This window comes from Liolophura sinensis, chromosome 2, assembly GCF_032854445.1.
Source record: "Liolophura sinensis isolate JHLJ2023 chromosome 2, CUHK_Ljap_v2, whole genome shotgun sequence".
NCBI classification, from domain to species: domain Eukaryota; kingdom Metazoa; phylum Mollusca; class Polyplacophora; order Chitonida; family Chitonidae; genus Liolophura; species Liolophura sinensis.
The window spans coordinates 27,403,929-27,425,517 of record NC_088296.1 but is presented as its reverse complement, the minus strand read 5'-3'; the positions used below and the strand labels follow the sequence as shown (position 1 = coordinate 27,425,517).

The window sequence follows — 21,589 nt, the reverse complement described above, 5'->3', positions numbered from 1 at the left end:
ACATACTGCTCCCCATTAAAATCGGAAGCATTCCCAGCTTGTTTTCACTGCGTCGTTTTGGTGGGAGATGGTCTCGTAGAGTCCGATATATGTCAAGCTCGAATCGACTGATCCTCCTGTCAAGCCAGGTCACGCCAACCGATGTGTTCACGGAAGTGACGTCAGGTGTCAGGAGGCAGCCCCTGCTTGGCTTTGTGTAGTCCCCTTCATCGGCGGTTGACCATATGGCAACCACGTGGTGTGAGACTGACGGCCCTGGCTCGCGCTAGTTTGAATCTAGACGCTTTGACATGCCGCCAGAGCAAGGTTATAACTTACTCGCGCGGCTGAACCACTGGCGACGCAGCCCTCTGGCTGCGGTGTATATTGGAAAGGCGACCGTAGTCCGCTGACCAAACGTTTTAACGCAGGCCTACAAACTGAGCACTGCTTACGTACGTCTGTGTATCCTCCAAGCCAAACAGGACTAAAAACTACAGCCTGTTTATAACCAATAAGCTGTCACCATTCCCGCGTCCCCGGACTGATCGATTCGGTGATGCCAACGGCGTGTGTATGGCAACCCACGCGAGCTCGTAACCATAGCGACTCGCATGGTCAGATTAAGCGGGCTCTATCATCGATGGTACTTGGACAAACGCCATTGCATTCTTCACAGTCGTTGCGATGGCTCATTGGAACAAGTGGCATCCATGCCGAGAAATAACAAAACAAGCTGTCATGGTTTCCATGTAAGCTTACAGTTACACCCGGGCCCATACATGTAGTCCCCGCTAATAGCGGTGTTGGAAGCAGTATGTCCATGGCCGTACCACTTTACGTGAAAAAAAAAAGAGGAAAAAATTAAAAAATAAATTAAATGAAATGTGAAGTCGAGCCACTCTCAAAAAATAATCTGCAGCATATTATTATATTATTCTGTTAAATACATCACCCATCTTAGTTCAACATAAAAATTCTGTTAGGTTAACAGGATATAATGTCAAATATTGTGTTATAATGACGGAGTACATTCTCGTATCACTCAGACAACAGACTTTCGGTTGAGTGCAATTTAATGGCGACAAACAAAATGAAGGCCCATACATATGTCCTGTGAACTGTATTAAGCACATAAAACTAAAATGGATCTATTTGAAGAATCAAAACCCCGTAAAATGATTTCAGGGCATCTCAAGCTGTCTAGCATCCCAAAGTTTCTGGGGCTTAAGCTGCCCTGGAACCTCGCCTTTTGTGCTGTGATAGTCGACCGATGACCATACCACTTTCAAATTGCTCCCGGTGCGCTCGTCTTGTATAGAGCACTTAATCTGGATCATGATGCAGTGAGCTCACGGCGTGCACATCTTTATTATTATTTTTTGTAATTCCGTAAAGTGGCTTGTTCCTGATTTTCTTGACACATTTTGTCCTTTATTTAGGTATATATCGGAAAACTTGAAAAGCAGTTATACATTAAAGGAGAAGAAAACCTAAAAACATGACACTATAGGTTGAAAAGAGCACATTTTTTTCTATCTGGTGGTGCCTGCTGCATAATTTTGCCATTTTCCTTCGCCATACACGTAAAGCCTGAAAACGGCAAAGCTGGCATAGACGCCGAGTCGATCGGGTCCTCCATCTTTAACACCCTTTAATTTATGCTGGGGGTGTGTTGCCTCTCAGGGAGTCGTTAAAACTGCCGGCTTGTTCGTGTGAACTCGGAAACTACGTCCAACATTCCGGTTTCCCGGTCGTCAAGCAGAAAACGAACTGTACTATTCGCTACCTGTTGGGAAGAAGAGTTCTGCCGAAAATGTACGAACTGCACATCGGCGGTTTCCGACGGCAATTCTCCTCCTAACATAGAAGACCTTAGGACTAGTTGTTTGGCAAAATGGTACATAGAAGAGGTACATATTAAAAAAATTTTTAATGGCATGCACCTGCGAGGAAAAGCATACTCTTTTCAATGGTATTTGATTGATATTTCAATTTTCTTCTCCTTTAAGTTAAAAAAAAAGTCGACATTGTTTTTTCAGTTAGCCTGACCTCACCATATATTAATACACGCACTATCCCGCCATGAAACTGTGTTCTGATAATAACTGAGGAGCTGTCGAAGTGTGTTGCAAAATTGCAGTTGTTGAATCCTGGACGGTATTCTATACACGTCACTTAATCCAGCGAATTAAACACTTTAACACGATAAAACCTTGACATAGCGTATATGGCATATAGACCAACGCCAAATAAAGGATGTGTTTAGAACGCATGTATACTGACGTCCAAAAGAAACTTTACCTAGGCTTTGAGAGACGACCGAACAAAAGCAACCACATGTTGCATATGCAAGAGATATGTATTCAAAAGAGTGATGTTTTAGGATGGTGTGAACTAGATAGGAGAAACATTTTCATGAACAGTAACACAAAGACGCATGTTTGTCCAAATGAAACAAGTGAAAACCGCATTTGTAAAGTTTCTTTTGGACGTCAGTATACCATTCAGATATATTATATTAAGGTTTATTAGAAAAAAATTATAAGCTATATCTAATATAATATCTAATATCGATATTTAGATATAAGATATATCTAAAGTTATGATCGGGTAAACATGTTAATGCCATAATGAACATATAAAATGCAACCAGCGTTTGCAGTGTGGTGAAAACCAACAAATACGTCAAACAAACATATAAATAAATGCATCAGTGAACAAGTTAATGAACAGAAATGGTATTAGTGAACGATGACTGGATCGGTTATAAGGCATGGTATCAGCTTCTTGGGTAGGACAGGGTGTTTAATAATATTGTTACGAATTATGATTGTAACAAAGGGTGTTAAATATCAGTATATAGTTTCTGTGTGGCATGACGTCTACATGGTGTCTTCGGCATGGTCCGCCGCATCATGCTATTGCCACATCAACATGGTGAACACTTTGACACAATAATAAACATAACGTGTTACCGGAATTTACGGTGTACCTCAGTATACAGGTAGGAGCTATATCGTTTATTTATTTTATTGATGTTTTTATATTGCTGATGTGGGAGTGAGTATACAGGTATACAGTATATAGCGCAAAACAACAAAAAAAACAAGTAAATAAATAAGACAAATTTATACACTTTTTCAATCAAGAATTACAGTAAATCTTCGTCGCATATAGGCCTAATGTGAATTTTACCTAATGTGTTAATGTAGTTACTTGACGTGTACATTTACGCCCTGTTCCATAGTTATGTCCCTTGTCTTGTGAACTGTGCATGTAAATATTTGATTGCATAGTTTACCAATTCAGAAGCACGGTGTCTATCGGTATACATTTTTGGGTCCTTTACCATTATACTCAACCTGTATACCAGTGTACCAAATACGCGTGTTTGTACAGATATACGCCCTATAGCTAGTGTCGCCCCAGTCTTAACTCCATTCACACACCTGTATGTATAGCCGTACCTATTCTCACACGGGCAAATTGGTATGTTCCTGGCCCGACTCCGTGAAGGGTGGATCGGTGTGTGGTGGTGGGGGATGGTGGGGGGCGTGCTGGGCAGCTCGCCTTGGAAGAGAGGGGTGGGAAAAGGGCAAATATGGGACGCTGGGTTGCTGTGTCCAGCTGTTTATAGGCGTTGGCCTAGTGGCATAGCTTAGAACGTAAGTGTTAACGTGACTGGGTCAGTCTGGCAGGTGCGCTGTGGTATATACAGTATATACGTAAGGTAAACACCACTGGAAAGACCGGCCCCCCACACATGCATGTCCACTGTATGTATCAGTCAACGATGTTATGTGCGTGGAATAATGGACATGCGATCTTCACGCAAGACGTGTATACGCCGGGATACATGCAACAGGACGAAATTTTAACTTCTTCAAGCCGAAAACAAAGGTCGTTTTCTCATCTCTCTCTTGTATCCTACAAACACTCCCAGTAATTAATTTGTGGATATAACCCAACACCTACTGAGATTTGATCCTACAGTTTTAATATCCGGTCACGGAGAAAAATCATGAAGACTATTTCTTTTTTAGTTACGAATATTTTACTTTATCTATATAATATACAGACCATCCACCATCACGGCCGCCGTCACATAAGTGAAATATTCTTGAGTACAGCGTGAAATATCAGTCAAATAAAACAATAAATACATACACAGGCCTAATTACTGACGGTGAGTGAAAATTATTTTTTGCCAACCGACTAGCTTTTAGGAAATTAACAACGTCTTAACTTGCATGATCATTCATAAGAATTGACGTATTTATTTATTTATTTATTTATTTGATTGGTGTCTCACCTTGTACGCAAGAATATTTCACATACATACGACAGCTGCCAGCACGATGGTGGGAGGATACCGGGGGAAACCCACGACTGACTTCATATGCAAAGGATAGGCAAAAATCTGGGATAGAAATGGCTGGCACATACGGCCGAGGGGTTCGATGACAGAGGTCTCGACAAGGTGGCCATTACAGATCAAATGTACCACAACGTACAGATCCAGAAACAATATCGAAATATCAAAACCAATAAATTAAGGCCTTTAATATTCACATCAAGCCCCGGTCGGGTCATACCAAGGACTTTCAAAACGGTATTTGTTGCTGCCCCGCTTGGCGCTCAATACTGAAAGGCTGTAGCGAGGAAACATGGCTCTACAGTAGGCCCAGTGTCTGTATAATGTGAGTGTGTTGTGGCCGGTGTCTCGGTCATGATATACTTCAGAGGCGGCAGTACTTTAGCAGGATGGACTCGCCCTGCCACAAGAAGACACAGTATATGTACACACACGTAAAGACTCCTCGTCATATGACTGAAAAATTGTTACGCACGGCGTTAAACCTCAAGCATTCATTCATTCATGCCTTCAACGTTCATACGGTTGGATTTGTTCCAACAACTGGCCGTAAGCCGTAACCTTAATTAATTGCGACTTCGTCGTGTGATACAACTTTTGATACGTGCACACCCGCAAAAATCGCATCGGTGGAACTATAGAGCTGCAAATGTCCGTGCGTGTGTCTTCTGTATAGGGCCTAAGGAATTTTAAAGTAAGGCTTATAACTATTATGTCCAGAAATCCGGAAAACTTTTCGCGATTCGCAGTCAATCTGATGTCCATACATTATAAACACCCGCAAGTTAACACCCTATACGCCCGTCTTGACAAACCATATGGCCTACTTAAGTCACTTTGTGTTGTCGAATAACATCATTGACGCCGACACTTAGTGTGTACCTCAACATTTGAAATTAACCTTAGCCCAGCCGCCATTGCTCGTCTCTAAGAAAGCTGACAACATATCGGGGAAGGAGAACACCCTATGGTCTATTTCATTTCAAACAGCTATCGCCATATTAGAAGAATATTGTCATCTACACTACCGTTTTACTACGCAAAATTAGCACACTTTCAAGCCGAGAAGCATAAGTTGTAAAGAATTTGTTTGCCCAACCCGCCCTCCATGGTAAAGAAAAAATACGCCAATTTAAAATCCCCTACCTACGATGTCACCTCCCTACACAAACGCCCCAGTTCCTGATTCTTGCCAAACATTCTCTCAGTGTTACATGTATTTTACTGCACTAATGGACATCTCTGAGATGAACCAATCCTGATGACACGCACATTCACCTGCCCGACATAATGGCAAAACGGCCTGGTTTCGGCGTTGCCTAACTTGTCAGTGCTGGCCGGTAAAGCACTTGTGCAGTATCATAATGGGGTCACTACGAGGCATGCCGAATGTGGGTCTGGCAACACCAACCCACCCACAAACTCACACCAGCCCGGCTAGCAGCGTCACCGAGAACTGAAGTAAAGAGCTACATGAACATAAGCAACGTATGGCAGTTTCTGATCTAGCCTATCTAGCTCTGTAGATTGGGCCTACACAATGTAATGTCTCAGTTACAATTTGCCCCCCCTTGATCCACCGATCGCAACCCAAGCACAATCAAACCCAAGAACAAAACAATCTGAAACCACCCCGTTAGTTTGACTGCCGTCGTTGAAGTGAGCGAGCGAGCAGAAGGAGACTGAGCTAAGGCCGTGTAGTGGCGAGGGACTTCATTTCCTCGCTAGAGGGGGGTAGTCTGTAATGCTCTATCTACACCGCCACTGCTCTCTACACTCTACAACTGTGGAATGCTGCGAACGGCGTCCATATTGAAATTGGGTGTGAATGAAACTAGTTGGCGAGCCAGTTTGCGGCCGAAATTTTATAAAACCCGACAAATTCCGACGTCTTACGAAGGAATATTGTACCTTTTGTGTCGCAGTGGACAAAATAAGCTTTTTTAACGGCAAAATGTTGCGTTACTCGCGATTTTCTGAAGATTCAATTTGGCCGTGCTGTAAAAGTCATATTTCAGCAAAAATGAACAATATACATGGATGGAGAAGACGGGTTCCCTAGCCAGTGCCTCAGGAAGCACCAGGTAAGGGATATTTTCACAAATAACCGCATATTTTCCATGAAACTCTGCCTTTGCTCAGATTACGGATTCAACAAAGGATCGTCCCACTGTGTGAGCAATGGGTCACATGACCAGCTCGAGACACGGCGGGAAAATTAAGTTGTTGCTTTTCGCACCGCCAAGGTGGACAATGGGTAGGGGGCGTGGACCTGGTAACCTTGGGGACATGCCCCCAAACAAAATCATTACTTGTGAACAATGTGGTGTTTTGGTCCTTAGCTTGAAATATGATATTTGCAGTCTTTACTTTGATAACTGAAACATTGATTTAAAATTGCGAATTGTAAGATTTCATGTGCAAGTTGTATTAGACCTATTTTTCTTCCGTTGAAGTTAAGATCCACCAAATCTCAAGACAAATACGACAACTTTCAATTTATCAAAATTAATCAAATTGCATGCGGATTTGTCTGCTAATTCCATTTATAAAACCTTAATGGAGTCATTGGATCACATTTCTAAATAAAACATAAAGAAAACCATTCTCAGTTTTGGAGGATTTAATTGTGCTAGAATGGCATCATTAGTGGCCATTTTTGACATAAAATCGAATTGAAGTCAATCATTTTCACACTGTAGGGCTTAAGCATTATGGAAGTTTGGCATGCCCTAATGATGGCAGCCATATTGGATGGCAATGGCAGCCATACTGATGGTAGCTATACAGGATTATGTTTTAGATCTACCTGTAATAACACAGTTGCTTCATAGTGTCATGCACAAGTTAGCCAAAGCATTCATATTTCTGTGGTAACAAGGATGTTTGTTAAATTTTACGATATTTACGTAATTTTGAATTATTTAGAAGTTTTGAACAGAATGACTCAGGATATTTTCAATGCCAATATTAAACTATAAACCAGTAGGAATGTTGTAGTTTAAATGAACAATTAACATAAATGTATTATTATTTCTATCCAGCCATTTACATAGTCAGGGTGTGAAATCAAATCCAGGTCTGGCACTTTGAGGATTGAGCTGTTTGAAGTTATAAAGGGATTGTCTGATCAGAATTACTAACCTCCTGTTAAGTGATCAGATATTTACCCGTGATGTAAAGTTATATGGGGAACTCCTAAAACTCCTTCCTGCCTGAAGCAAGACGGTCCAAAACTGCGAACTCATTTGTTCTTTCCATTATTACGTCACAATTTATTAGTGTGTAATATATGAAGTACACACGCACTGCAACGTCAAAGAACAAAACGATGCGTTCCACTGCCATTTGGACCTTCTGTGCAGGTCGTCCTTGAGTTTGTCTTCCCCATGAATTTAGATGATGTCTAGGTACACATGTAGCACGGGCAGTGAAACATTGACAGCACTCAGATAGTGGCATTACATAAGCCTTGTTAACACCACAGTCAAAAAATACCTGTAACCATACAACTTGTAGGTAGTAAACTACAAAAACATAAAATGTCCATCAGACAGTTGTTTAAATCATTAGTGTAATAATGCAGTTTTCAACGCAAGAGGTTTTGTGTTCAAATCTAAACTCTGCTGCAGATCTGTGTCGCACGAGACTTTCCAGACTAGGATAGCAATGGAACAAGACAAGCTGTTGATGATTGACTGGCAGTCAAGTCCAGCTCATGCTGGCTTCCTCTCTGGCTGTAAGTGGGAAGATCTGGCAGCAACCTGCAGATGGTCGTGGGTTTCGTCCGGGCTCTTGCCGGTTTCTTCCCACCATAATGCTGGCTGCCTTTGTATAAGTGAAATATTCATGTGTGTGGCGTAAAACACTAATCAAATAAATAAATAAATAAATCAATAATTGACTGGCAGTAATTCTTTATTGAGCTGTAGCCTACAAGACAGAATGACCTGGTAAGAGAAAACACCAAGGTTATGAAAACTAATGGCAGATAGGTTTGGTGTGAACTGCCGAAACGAAAGAATCGGTTTAACGAAATACGAGGCTTGGTTTCTAAGCATAGAGCGTCTTACCTGAGGAGAGAAACACTAAAGTTATGGAAACTAATGGCAGAGAATTTTGGTATGAACTGCACCCTTCAACTGCCAGGCAAACTCAACGCGCTTGCATGCTAATTGTCTGTCAAAGACTCAGTACAGTGGTGATGTAAGGTCACACCAAAATCTCCTTCTGGCTAAAATGCCACACTAAAGCAAGCGTTAGACAAGATTTTGTAGACTACTGTTGTGTTAAACTAAAGATGAAGACATGTGCAAAGGTGAAACAGGAATGATAATAGAAAGTCACTGTAATTCTGCAGAAAGAATTTCCAAATACCTGTGGAGGTATGGCACTTTCAGCAAGCTCTAAACCTGACATCATCCATACGTAAAATGTAGCCAGATAAAAGAATTGTTAAATAAATACCCTAAATGACCTAAAATTTTGCGCATAAAAGTGCATGTTTAAAGACAAATAAATGTCACAAGATATTATTTTGGGTGGTGAAACTTACAATTTTCCGGTAGAACATCATCCCATGCTCCAAGCAAACCTCAAAACATCGATAGAACTCCCAGAACCAGGAAAAATGGGCAAGTTAGTCATGGACGAAATTTGTGGTCATTTAGGGTAAATACTCTTTGGCTTTTTGTTTATCCAGCACAGCAATTGAGCAAAAGCACCAAAAGCCATAGGTGCTAATCAAATTAAATTTCCATCATTTTCCAAAAAAACATGAAATTATTACACTTCCCTGATTTGCCCCACTTAGTTGTAAAGAAATGATGATAATCTCATATTAATCTCTGTGTAAAAGAGGACTAGCCTCTAATCGTGACCTATGTCCAAAAATAGTCACTATATCAACCAAACAATGTACGACATAAAATCCAGGTAGGATTAGCCGCAGAACTGTCCTCATTATTCAAATGTATTGTGCAAAGTTGTGTACTAAAATTTTTGAATTATCAGATTAATAACTGAATTACATTTCATAATGTATGATATCTGTCTTTGTGATGACTTGTTTCAGTACTGTCAATAACTTCATAATGTATGATATCTATATCTATGTCAATAACTTCAACAGGAGGTTTTCAAACATTACTCAACATAAAACCCCAGAAATTCAGAAAACCAATCATATTCAGTTGCCGAGGTGGTTGGTAGCGTGCCCCCTCGCCGCAATGACCCAGGAGCCTCTTACCAATGCATGGTCTGTGTGTTCAAGACCTACTCAGAAAGGGTTACTATCCAGCTGTACGTGGGCAGGTCTGCAGCAACCTGCAGATGGTGATTGGTTTCTCCAGGCCGGTTTCCTCCCAACATAACGCTGGCCGCCATCGTGTTAGTGAAATATTCTTGCGTTGGGCATAAATACATAATCAAATAAATATTGCAATTGCTTAAAACTGAACTTTGTTGTGAATATTTCGTAAAAATCATGCTCAGTACTTTGTTCTTCTAAGTTTTGTCCAATACCAAAATTTAATGCATAGTTGATTTATCATCATGAGAAAAACTTACTTCACAAAAAAAAAAATATAAGTGAGAATTTGAAATTCAAATATGAAGAGAAAAGCAGACTTTGCTAACATTTCTGTGAAATTATACAATTGTGTCTTTGCTGTCTAATATATGTCCCACTTTATCTCTTTGTTTTCACAATTCTTTTAAAAATTATCTTGAAATAGCCCAGAGAATCAGCTACATGTATTTTGTTATGTGGGATACTAATGTAAAAAAGCACTAATAGCATACTGTGTTATTTTAAAATTCCAAAATTTACAGAAAAACAGAGCTGTCAAATTTATTAGATCAGTCGACCTTAACAATGGAGGTATGGAGAATTTGACTTGTTACGAAGTCTATAATATAAATCTCCAAACATCCATTTATTTCACAAAAATGATAACACAAGCATTAGCATTGAGATTATTATTTATGAATACAGGTCTTTATTTTACTATTTATTACCAACCAGAGGATGATCATGGGATTCTCCCACAATATTGCTGGCTGCCATTGTATAAGGGAAATATTTTTGAGTACAGTGGAAAACACCTATCAAGTAAATAAGTAAATATAAATATTATTTATTGAAATTAATTCCAAGGCCAATCACTCCAACTGTAGACCTTGAATTCTTAAATATCTTCATACTCACATTCAAGAAATGCATGTGAAATATTACCTGGGGTAAGACAGATACTCAGTAATTATCCCCAGGAAGGACAAAAATGATGTATTTGCTTCTAAGCATTTTATAGGAGCAGCAATTACAATCTCTTGTGACACGCATTCAGTTGAAAACATTTTTTAAAGATTGCCTTTTAACATTTTGAGACTGTAAATCCATAATTGCTCTGTTGGCATTTGCATTTATATATGAAGAAATATAACGTGGTACATTTCGAGGTAATTGTAGTGGAAATGGAAAAATGCACCTTTTGTTAGTGTAAACTGTAGAGAAGAGCTTGTGCAAATAACTGATTTGCACTTGTGTATTCTATAAATAGAGCAAGCTGACAGGCTGTTGTAGCGTTTGCAAAGTCACGCCTTGGATATGCCGTATGCCAGTCAGTTAAGTATTATAGGCTACGCCCACTACAGTTGTACGATCCCTCGTTGATGTTCTTTTTGTATTTGTCAGATATTTCTTTTTAAAGAATTAGCGTTAAAGTAAGAAATGTAGATTACCAGAAGCAGGCGCCACCGTGGCAAACTACGAGACAACTTCTATGTTGTTTAGGGTGCTATTTTCTAGAGACCCGCTTACACGCTGTTAGAGTAAGTTTTGTTATGAATTCACTGAAAGCAGCGTGGTTTTCTAGCCACGTGCTTTTGGCCGAATCCACAACAACAATGACGTCAGGGGCGGTACCGAGTGCTGATTGGTCGGGGGCGCTGTAAGTGCATGAATATGCAGTAGAAATTAATGAATATGTATTAGCCTGCTCACATGGCCGAGGGGTCCGAGAAATCCACCAATAAAAAGACCCCTGCATATACCATTGATCAACCCCGCGCGCTTAGGCTTCTAGCATTTGTGTGGAAATCTGCGAGCGGGGAGGGAGAAGTTAGACGATTATACGACGCCAGTTCCCCTGTTTTCTCTCTTATTACCAGCCAAACGGAAGAACTAAGAGACCGCAAATATGTCGAACAAGAGTACGATGCCGATGACGGAGCGAATCGAGCTGGAGAAGCGAGGCAAAGATCCCAGCGAGGTAGTTATTGTAGCGATTTATTTGTGATCGAGTCAAACTTTTCTAAGGGTCCATGGCTTCTAAAGGAACATGTGTTGACGACATGATGTAAGGGATAAAACTTTTATTTCAGTCTGTAGATTGTCTTCTTGGTTAGCATAGCAGTCGGTAGACGTCTGTTGGCTTGGGTAGACAGTATTTGTCCTCAATCGCTTTGAGAAATGCGGGGAGATGGCTGTAGTTTGAGGTCAACTCACACCGGCACTTCTCAACTCCAGCTCCAGAATCAGATCAAATATGGCGCCTTTTCGCCAGCCTCAATAGCACTACAAGCTCGCGTTGTTGTGCCAGCTCCAACTCTCTACAAGAGGTTATTGCCATCAAAAATTACCGGTTCACATTAGATTGTACATTTCTCCTTGACACTTGATACATAGTTTTACACGGATGTGTGTTGGATGACCCATTATAAGCTGAAAGCTTTGCCTGGTAGTAAGGATAGATACCTGCCACCATTATTACATGTGCCTTTATACAGTGTTTTGTGTGAATGCAGAAGTATTATCTATTTTATGGCAGATTTTGTTTCATCTTTGGGCTAGTCGTTTGCTGTGTGTTGATAGAACTTGTTTATTTATCATATCAATGATATTATTTATATTAGTGAACAGAAGGTTTTATGTGGGATACCAAGGCTTTCTTTATTACAGTTTTAAGGCACGAGTGCGCCATTGTGACGACATGTAAGAGAAAATATTTCGTGATGAAATAAGCCTTGTCGAATTGCGTAATAATGCAGACAATATTTATTGTTCGATCATTTCGCGTGAAGATATAAATTCAAAGGTGACATTATATTTTTCTCCAGTCGAGTGTGGCCAGGGTAAGAACTCGTTATTCGCCCGCCATTTTGATTATTTTGTATGTGAATTCCAACGCTGTATGTACGAAGCTAGTGATATTCGTTGTGTTCTGTTAGAATTTCTTGCACGACGACTGATGATTGATAGAAAGCGACGGCTTGGCTCATCGATGATCACTGCATGTGAGTTACGACAAGAGCACAGCGCTGTGCGCGAGACGACTTGACCTAGTTTTGCTCGCGACAGTGTGGATTGCAACTTTCATCTGATCGGCAGCATTTTCCCTCACTTTCTACAAACATTTAGAGACAAAATACATGTGACAACTGTTAAAGAGGTACCTGTTAACTCGAAATCAATGAAAAAATTTGCTTGTTTTCATACATTTAGCTTCAGGCAAGTAGAATAGCATAATTTAGTCACCGGTCGGTCATCGAGGCGCGCTTAGCGGAGAAAGCTCAGCTGTCCGCCATTTTGAGGCGAAACTTCAAGAAGATGAACTCCGCTTGTGATACAGCTGCGCAATTTAAACCGTTCTCGCTCGATTTATGTGTTAATACCGAGATAAAATGATTGGAAATACCGATTCAGCGAGGTTTCGCAGAGAATCGAGACGGAAACTTACCAACTGCTATGCTAGTTTCACGGGGAAAAAAGATTGAAAATGGAGACTAGGTTCAAAGACGTGGCAGCAACGCCGAGGCTCGTCTTTGTTCTGAGCCGCCGAGCGCGTGCGGAACAACCATAGCCAGCCCTAGCTCATTAGTATTCGCTGCCGCTTTCCACGCCGATTTGGGACAGTTTTACCGAAAATTAGAACGGAATTAAGATGGCTAAAGTGAATTTGTAGCCGGTAGATGTGTTTTTGGTGGAAATGGGTCTGTGAGAGTGTTTCTGTTCTCCAGAAAGACAGTTTTAGCGGTGTGTAATTTCGTACCACGTGACTTAGGGCCCGGGACTGCATAAATTATGTTAATGCGATCGCATGGCGGAGTGTTCGGCTACAACATGACAAGGTCAATGGTGGTATGGCTTTACAACAGGCAAAACAGCAACTCATTCTAGAAGACCAATAAATGAGAAAAAAACAGCTACATATTTTAATATATTTTGGACATTATTCTGATATTTAAACCATTAAGAATGCAGAGATATGCTCATGCTGTGAACACAACTGTGTACCACAAAAATACTTCCTCTGGCCAGTGCGTTTTTAACGATAAGTTTGTTTGATCAATATTTTCAACAATTTTAAGTCATTCATTAAATGCATCTGGCTGTGCAATATTTCTGCAGTATGAGATGGAATCTCTGCACGTTTAACACCTTTGGCCAGTAATTATTCACAGTTGTTCATGTTATACATGTACTCTAGTATTATGTTTTTTCTTCAACTTCTAGGTGACAGATTTGAATTTGGACAACTGTCGGGGCATGCAAATTGAAGGTCTAACAAAAGAATTCACAAATTTGGAATCCCTCAGTCTGATAAATGTTGGCTTGACGTCACTGAAAAATTTGCCAGAGTTACCAAAGTTAAAGAAGGTAAGCCCTCAATATGAGATATAAAATTTCGCCTTGTTAAAATTAAAACTCTGTCAGAATTGCAAATGGAGGAGAAATTTAAAGGGAATGAGAGAAGTTTACTTCTTGTATGTTAAGCCACGTCATTTGGAAATGCTCATACTAGAAAATGAGTTGTGATTGCAGTATAAATTATGAAACAGACAAGACAACAAACCACATTTATATTTGTGAGGTGCTCAGTTAGTTAGTGTGTAGGACTTCAGGAATGGAATTCAAATCCGTAGCTAAAATCATCTAATCAGGTTGTGTGGTTTAGTTCCTTGTTTTATTGCCTCTTCTGTTCATTATAAATGCTTATGGTCACTGTTCCATGCATATCACGACAGTGTTCATCATGGATGTTTTATTGCCTCTGTACCGTGCGTATCATGAGAGTGTTCGTCATGGATGTTTTATTGCCTCTTGTTCATCATGGATATTTTATTGCCTCTTGTTCATCATGGATATTTTATTGCCTCTTGTTCATCATGGATATTTTATGGTCACTGTTCCATGTGTACCCTGTTTATTGTCGGTGTTCAGCATGGACTTACTGCAACTGTTCTTCACCTTGTATCTTTATTGTCACTGTTCTTCACCTTGTATCTTTATTGCCACTGTTCTACATATTTGCAGCTTGAATTAAGCGATAACAGAATTTCCTCCGGATTGGATCTCCTGACTAACTGTCCCAACCTCACACATCTCAGTCTTAGTGGAAACAAAATTAAAGACCTAGAAACATTACGACCACTGGTAAGTTCTAACACTGCAGCAAACATTCAGGCGTTGATTCCTACCAAGTTTGGAGCAGGTTAATCTTGTATAAGGCATAGTTTGCATCAGCCACCCCACTTAAAGCTTATGCGTGTCAAACTGAAGGAATAAATGTTAATAATTTACCTTCCAGTTTAATGATTTGAAAACTTTTTTTTTTTATGGGGAGAAAATATATCCAAAATATTTGTCATTTTACATATTATAGTAAACGTGATGAAATTTAGTTGCCTAACATTTTTGATAGTTCTCCTGATACAGTTGGACTTTTTCTACCTTTATCGATAAGAGTTCCACCTCGAAACTCCTCTATTCTAATGAGAATAGTTCATTTTGCGACCTTTGTGTGGGTGGTTGGAAATTGCAGTTGCCCGAAAGACCATAAGTAAATAAAAATATCCACATTAAATGTTTTGGTTTTTCTCTCTCTCTTCACAGGGCAAATTAACCTCACTGAAGAGTCTTGACCTTTTCAACTGTGAAGTCACATACTTAGAGGATTACAGGGAAAAAGTATTTGAGATGGTGACGTCACTTCAGTACTTAGATGGTTACGATCAAGACGACAAAGAGGCTGATGATGAGGACGAAGAAGATGGTAACATCTTCCACTTCCATTTTGTTGTTTTTTTAGGAATGGTGGCTAAATTAAAAGTTTGTTTATCTGTGGTAACCCTACCTAACTACTGAAAAAAACATCCCACCCAACAGGTTACATTTTCACTAGAAAAATTAAGTATGACGTTAAGCCCCAAGCATACATACATGCATAGTTTTTTTACAAAAATTCTGTTAAGCATTCTTTTATTTCAATCTAATTCAGTAGGTGAGAAATGTACGTGGGAAAGTGTGACAGTCATCGTAGAAGTGAAATATTCTTGACTGCTGCGTGAAACACAATGAAATAAATGTGAAATATATTAAAAATAATTTTGAGACAAATTAAGTGTTCAGAGGGCAATTCTTTAATTCATTAATTTTAGTGTTGTCACAAAAATTAGCCCCCATCTCCCACTCCCATCCCCACCCCTGAACTTTGAAAGTGTTAGACCATGCAGAGGTGGTGGACCACAACCCAGTCTGTAAACTTATAATCCTGCGTACAAGGTGTGTAAAATTCTGTGTGTGTCCTTCAGGTGAGAATGATGATGAAGATGGTGAGGGAGACGATGATGAAGTGGAGGATGGCGGTGTCAATAGTGATGGTAAGAAACTCATCTAAAACTTCTTAAAAAGTCCTCTAAAGTACGTAGGATTTTGTTCTTTTTTTTTATAATTTTTTGTTAGAGTTTAGTATTCTTGGTGAATATGTATGGTAAACTTTTGGTAGCTTTCTCTTCATTTTTGTAGTAGGCAGGGGAGAGCTTTCTCTTCTCCTGTTGGAACTGGACCTTAGTCCAGTGTTTAGACTTGCTTGCCTTTTGTTGAGATCAGATTATGTTGTTTTGCAGTTTGAGAACAATTTTGATGGGTTGTGATGTCAAGTCTGTTACAAATGAGTTGCAGCAGATATTCTAGCCAATACCCAATGACAATAATTTGAGTTATCTCCCTTGATGTACTTATTCTGCATCATTATGTGGGAATAATTCTGACAGGATAACCTCAGTCTGGTTGCTATGGGAATGTTCAGAACAGTTAACTTAAAAATATGGAGTGCATTAGTGTTGTGCTTGTCCCTGTACTTTGTTGAGAATAAAGAGATTTCATGGTTAATGGAAAGATAACTACGCCACTCCATTCCTTCTAGCCTGGGTACAGTATGATTTGGGGAGGAGAGGGTGTTAGTCACATCATGTAATCATGAGGCATGGGAATTTTCCTCCAATTGGCTGATTTCAGACTTTTTTGTTTACAATTTTAAAAAAAAAACCAAAATACGAAAGCAGGTGATTTTGTTGGAACAGGTGATTTTGTTGGAACAGGTGATTGCTAATGTCGTAGGGTGAAGTATTTTCGGATTTTCTTTAGAATATTCAGACTTTTTCCTGGCCATCCGTTCCTGTGCCAGTGTAATTTCCCTCTTATCCCAGCCATCCCACCCACAGTTTAGAGCACTACATCAGACAGTAAACTAAACCATCATTAAACCGTTACTAAGGTTTCTTCCTAACGACTTTCAGGTTGGTGTTAAAGCACTACATCATTCTGTATTGGAAAACCACAGACTACACTCCCAGCAAAATCAGAATTGACAGAAAACATCTGAAGCCTACAACAGCTGTTTTAATAAGCCATTCTGACTAACTCAATCCTTATCATTTAACAATTTCAAGGTACGCACAACTTGGCACTGGAGTAGCTCCTGAAGGTTTCCCCTATGATCATTTATCACCAGTTTGTACATGGAGTAGACTGTAGTTGCATGCATGACATGTAGATTGTCTCCCTTGTTTCAGATGATGAAGAAGACGAGGATGAAGACGATGATGATGAAGACAATGACAATGATGACGATGATGATGAGATTATAGCAGAGGAAGGAGAGGTTGGTCTTGACCATTTGCTGAAGGAGAATTTGGATGTTAGTGTATTCATCTATTTGCCTAGATGTAGATTTACCTGTTGTTCTAAACCAGTGTGTGCAGTGTCACTAACTCCAAACTCAAACAGTATGGCTGGCTTTGGCTAAAATGAAGAAGAAATCCTTCCAGTGCTTTAGCAAAGGGTTAATGCTCAGCACATTAGAGGCAAATTTCATTTAAAAAAAAAAACTCCATTTATAAATTTGAGAGGTAAATTTTTGAAATCCATTGAGTGATCAATTGTTAAAGAATTTTCTTTGCCTCCATATGTTTTTGGACAGTACTTTTGTGCAGTTACATGTGTACCAGTTTTGACAAAGGGTCTCCTCCCTGACATCATGATATGAATTGTCTGTTTGCTGAGGTTGTCACCAGCGGCACTATTGAAGATAATAACAGATTCATGTTATCAGCGGCACTATTTAAGATAACAGAGATAAGAATAGATTTGTTAGTTGAGCACGAGGAATTTGGCAGTGTCGTGAGCAGGAGGGATGACATTGCTGGTTGGAGCATTGGGCAGTGTCGTGAGCAGGGGGGATGACATTGCTGGTTGGAGCATTGGGCAGTGTCGTGAGCAGGGGGGATGGCATTGCTGGTTGGAGCATTGGGCGGTGTCGTGAGCAGGGGGGATGGCATTGCTGGTTGGAGCATTGGGCAGTGTTGTGAGCAGGGGGTGACCTTGCTGGTTGGAGCATTGGGCAGTGTTGTGAGCAGGGGGAGGGGGGTGACCTTGCTGGTTGGAGCATTGGGCAGTGTCGTGAGCAGGGGGGATGGCATTGCTGGTTGGAGCATTGGGCAGTGTCGTGAGCAGGGGGGATGACATTGCTGGTTGGAGCATTGGGCGGTGTCGTGAGCAGGGGGGATGACATTGCTGGTTGGAGCATTGGGCAGTGTCGTGAGCAGGGGGGATGACATTGCTGGTTGGAGCATTGGGCGGTGTCGTGAGCAGGGGGGATGGCATTGCTCGTTGGAGCCTTGGGCAGTGTCGTGAGCAGGGGGGATGACATTGCTGGTTGGAGCATTGAGCAGTGTCGTGAGCAGGGGGGATGGCATTGCTGGTTGGAGCATTGGGCGGTGTCGTGAGCAGGGGGGATGACATGGCTGGTTGGAGCATTGGGCAGTGTCCTGAGCAGGAGGGATGACATTGCTGGTTGGAGCATTGGGCAATGTTGTGTTCAGTGATAATAGAACCTGTTCTCACCTGCGTCAGACATCAAGGACAAGAACTGTCAGCTGATTTCTGTGGATTCTTAGGGAAGTCAGGATTTTTCTATTTTCTAGTATTTGACCATACTAGCCAAAACTAATCGTCTTCTTGAGCTGATGGGATTCAGCTGGCAGAAGAAATTTCAGCTTTTTTTAATGGGGAAGATTCTCTTCCATGCAACGTCAGCTTTGCTCTTTGTGCATTAATATGGCCATTTCATGATGTTATTGGGCAGAGTTCAAGTGTTGGCATGTCCAGTTAGGTGAGAGTTGATTTTGACAAGGTATTATCCATAACAAAGGCTTTTGTTTGTCTTTTTAATCAATTAAGAAGGTAAAGTTGGAGGAAAGTGATATGTAATTTAAATCAATGAAGAGTCTGCAAGTATTCAGAGTGTACGGACACTGTGCTGGACCTCGAAGTGAATCAGAGAAAGTGAATTTATCAAAATTTATTAGGTAGGGGGCCAGTTAAATATAGTTGACTTATTACTTGTGGTTTGAATGGAAATGGTAAACTACACATTCGCTGGGACAAGGCAGCTTTTTACAGCAGGCACCTTGCTGGCTATAAAACTCTTGACTTTCAAATACAAACATTAGATAATTCAGATCTTGAAATGGTCTAAAGTATGCCAGTCATGCGAATTCTTAAAAAATGACTGTTAAACTTTAAAATGTGGAAGGAGGTATGTATATAGTACTTACCTGGTCAATCCTAGGTCAAAGATCAAAGGGAGACTAGTCAAAGTTGGTCTGGCTTTAAAATGAGTTTTTCTGCTAGAATAAGTCCTTTAAAGTGCCTGATTACTCAGTGTCCAGTTTCAACATCCAGTATTGTTTATATTGTTTATTTGTACTATACATACCTTGAAGCAGTTTATGTCAATCTCTTGGTGTTGATCTCTTTGTGCAATAAATCTAAAGGTTCATGCAACTTTTGAAATCTTGAAACTTCTGGAAAAGCTAGGCAACTCAAGATCTTAAGAGGATGTGAAAAAGATGTTCTGAAAAGTGAGGGGAACTAGTGAAGTAACTAACCATCATAGCATGATAATTGCCCTTGTAAAGGATAAGGGGGGTCAGGTGTTGAAATCTGGAGCCAGATAGTAGCATTGCCCTTGTAAAGGATAAGGGGGGTCAGGTGTTGAAATCTGGAGCCAGATAGTAGCAGTGAAACGCAGGAATGATGAATGTGCAGGTTAAGAGCATTGGGCAATGAGTACCCATGATTTGAAGACCTACAACTGACCTGCATAAACACCAGGTGAATGTTACTGTAGCAGACAGGGATTTCCTTTCTAGTGGCCCTGCTCCAAGTTCAGAGGGAAAATCTCAAGGGCCAGGGGCTGTATAATATATGTAACACTTGATTCAGTTGTGATCTCGAAATGGTAGCTGCGTATGTCCTGGCTATGAGGCCTTAAGCTCCCAAAACTGTCCTACACTTAGCTTGAAAACTTCAAAACAGTTTACTGTTGTCTTAAGAGTTCCTTGTTGAAAGGCCCAAGAACCCGTATTTATCAAAACGCCTCAAGACTCGAGTCAAAGGCTCAAGCACAGCTACAGTTGCAATGTTTTGCTTAAGGAAGGTTATATTTTTTTTTTTTTTTTTTTTTTTTACACTGATTCCTTACAGCAAAACAGTGCACCAAGCACACTTTGAGTGGGCCTTTTTAAAGATTTTTCTAAATCCAGGTACCAGATTCATGTCTTCTTCTACATAACATATTTTTAACAGATTGATGGTTCGCGGCCCAAAGTTCCCTCTGAAATGTAGCGAGATGTTTTCAGTGTTTTTGTACTTGTTGTAGGACGAGGAAGACGAGGAGGATTTCAACCCTGGTGATGATGATGACGATGACCTTGAGGGTGAGGAGGATGGTGAAGGCCAAGAGGAGGAAGATGAGGAAGAGGAAGATGAAGGTCAGTTATCTCCCTTTGCTGTATGTTTCACCACTGTTGTGTATTCATCTTGTGTGCTCAAGGCGTTGATACATGGTCAATGGTTATGAGTAGTGTGGTGAAGACACTCCCTGTTGTATTCTTGGGGCATTGATACATGGTCAACCGTTATGGTTAGTGTGGTGAAGACGCCTCATGTTGTATTCTTGGGGCATTGATACATGGGGTTGGATAGTCTGATTCTATCAGAATTATCGTGTACTGATGAAACATGCTAAAGTGTTGTGCATGTGTGCTGAAGTACACATGCACTTTAATGTCACAGAAGAAATTGATGTGTTCTATTGTCATTTGGACTTTCGGTGTAGCTCTTCCTTGAGTCTCCTATTGATAAAAGTAGCTGCCATTGTGTAGGTAGAAAATTTAGTCCTTATAGCATTAAACAACAATCATATAAATAAACAGAAGTAAAACATGACGGTTTTGTTTCAATTTCAGAAGAGGAATCACCCCGAGGAAAAAAGCGCAAGTTAGAAGACGGGGAAGGCGGTGACGTGGAGTAACCATAGCGACCACATTCGCACACAAACTGTTGAATCATTCTGAACTCCTATTTGTACAAAGCATTGTGCCCATGTGTATCATAACTAAATAGAGGGATTTGATTGGCTGGTTGCCGGCACCAAGACACGGCAGTCGCTCGAGAAAGATGCGTTTTGGAGTTTCACGGAACTGTCTCGAATTGTTGGACTCCGTCTCTTGTGTGACTTTCAGCCAGCCCCCTGTTCTCTTGACGACAAAACCATCAGATGTAGGAGGAGAGTGTGAGGAAGTGCCAGGAGAAAGCGCGAGGTCATGGGTGAAGGTCTTAGTTCAAGGCCGTTTCCCTGGTAACAGGGATTCTGGATAATCCCCCATTTCTTGTATTATATAGGTCCGTCATTCACACATGAGTCATCCACATCGTCTGTTTCCACAGAAAAGCTTGACGTGATCCACTCTCGGACACGGGAAGCCTACTGTAAACTGACTGCAAGCTAAATTTCATCAAGTGCAGAAGTGACTTTTAAACCATGGAGACCAACTTTTGCATTGGATTATTTTTCTTGAATTGTTTTATGGCTGTTGTTGTTGTTT

At 40.5% G+C, this 21,589-nt stretch overlaps 1 protein-coding gene across 3 annotated transcripts; it reads left to right on the top strand.

Annotated features, from left to right (window-relative positions):
- Positions 1 to 6,202: 6,202 nt before the first annotated feature.
- LOC135462831 (acidic leucine-rich nuclear phosphoprotein 32 family member B-like) lies at positions 6,203 to 21,589 on the top strand. 3 transcript variants are annotated; one of them, XM_064740112.1, is made up of 8 exons: positions 6,203 to 6,441; positions 13,872 to 14,015; positions 14,673 to 14,792; positions 15,252 to 15,411; positions 15,950 to 16,018; positions 17,213 to 17,337; positions 20,362 to 20,473; positions 20,951 to 21,589. In XM_064740112.1, exons 1-8 carry the CDS (start codon positions 6,394 to 6,396, stop codon positions 21,013 to 21,015), a joined length of 843 nt encoding a protein of 280 aa, XP_064596182.1. In that variant the 5' UTR covers positions 6,203 to 6,393; the 3' UTR covers positions 21,016 to 21,589. The 3 variants fall into 3 exon arrangements, with proteins under 3 accessions (XP_064596182.1, XP_064596183.1, XP_064596181.1); XM_064740113.1 differs by lacking the exon at positions 6,203 to 6,441 and adding an exon at positions 11,443 to 11,628 and having other exon boundaries at positions 17,213 to 17,301; XM_064740111.1 differs by lacking the exon at positions 6,203 to 6,441 and adding an exon at positions 11,443 to 11,628.

Excerpts from the sequence above, each read along its gene's own strand:
- LOC135462831 (XM_064740111.1), top strand. The coding sequence starts at position 11,557 with ATGTCGAACAAGAGTACGATGCCGATGACGGAGCGAATCGAGCTGGAG. Across the intron at positions 11,629-13,871 it reads GAGGCAAAGATCCCAGCGAG|GTGACAGATTTGAATTTGGA; the intron begins GTAGTTATTGTA and ends TTCAACTTCTAG. Across the intron at positions 15,412-15,949 it reads TGATGAGGACGAAGAAGATG|GTGAGAATGATGATGAAGAT; the intron begins GTAACATCTTCC and ends TGTGTCCTTCAG.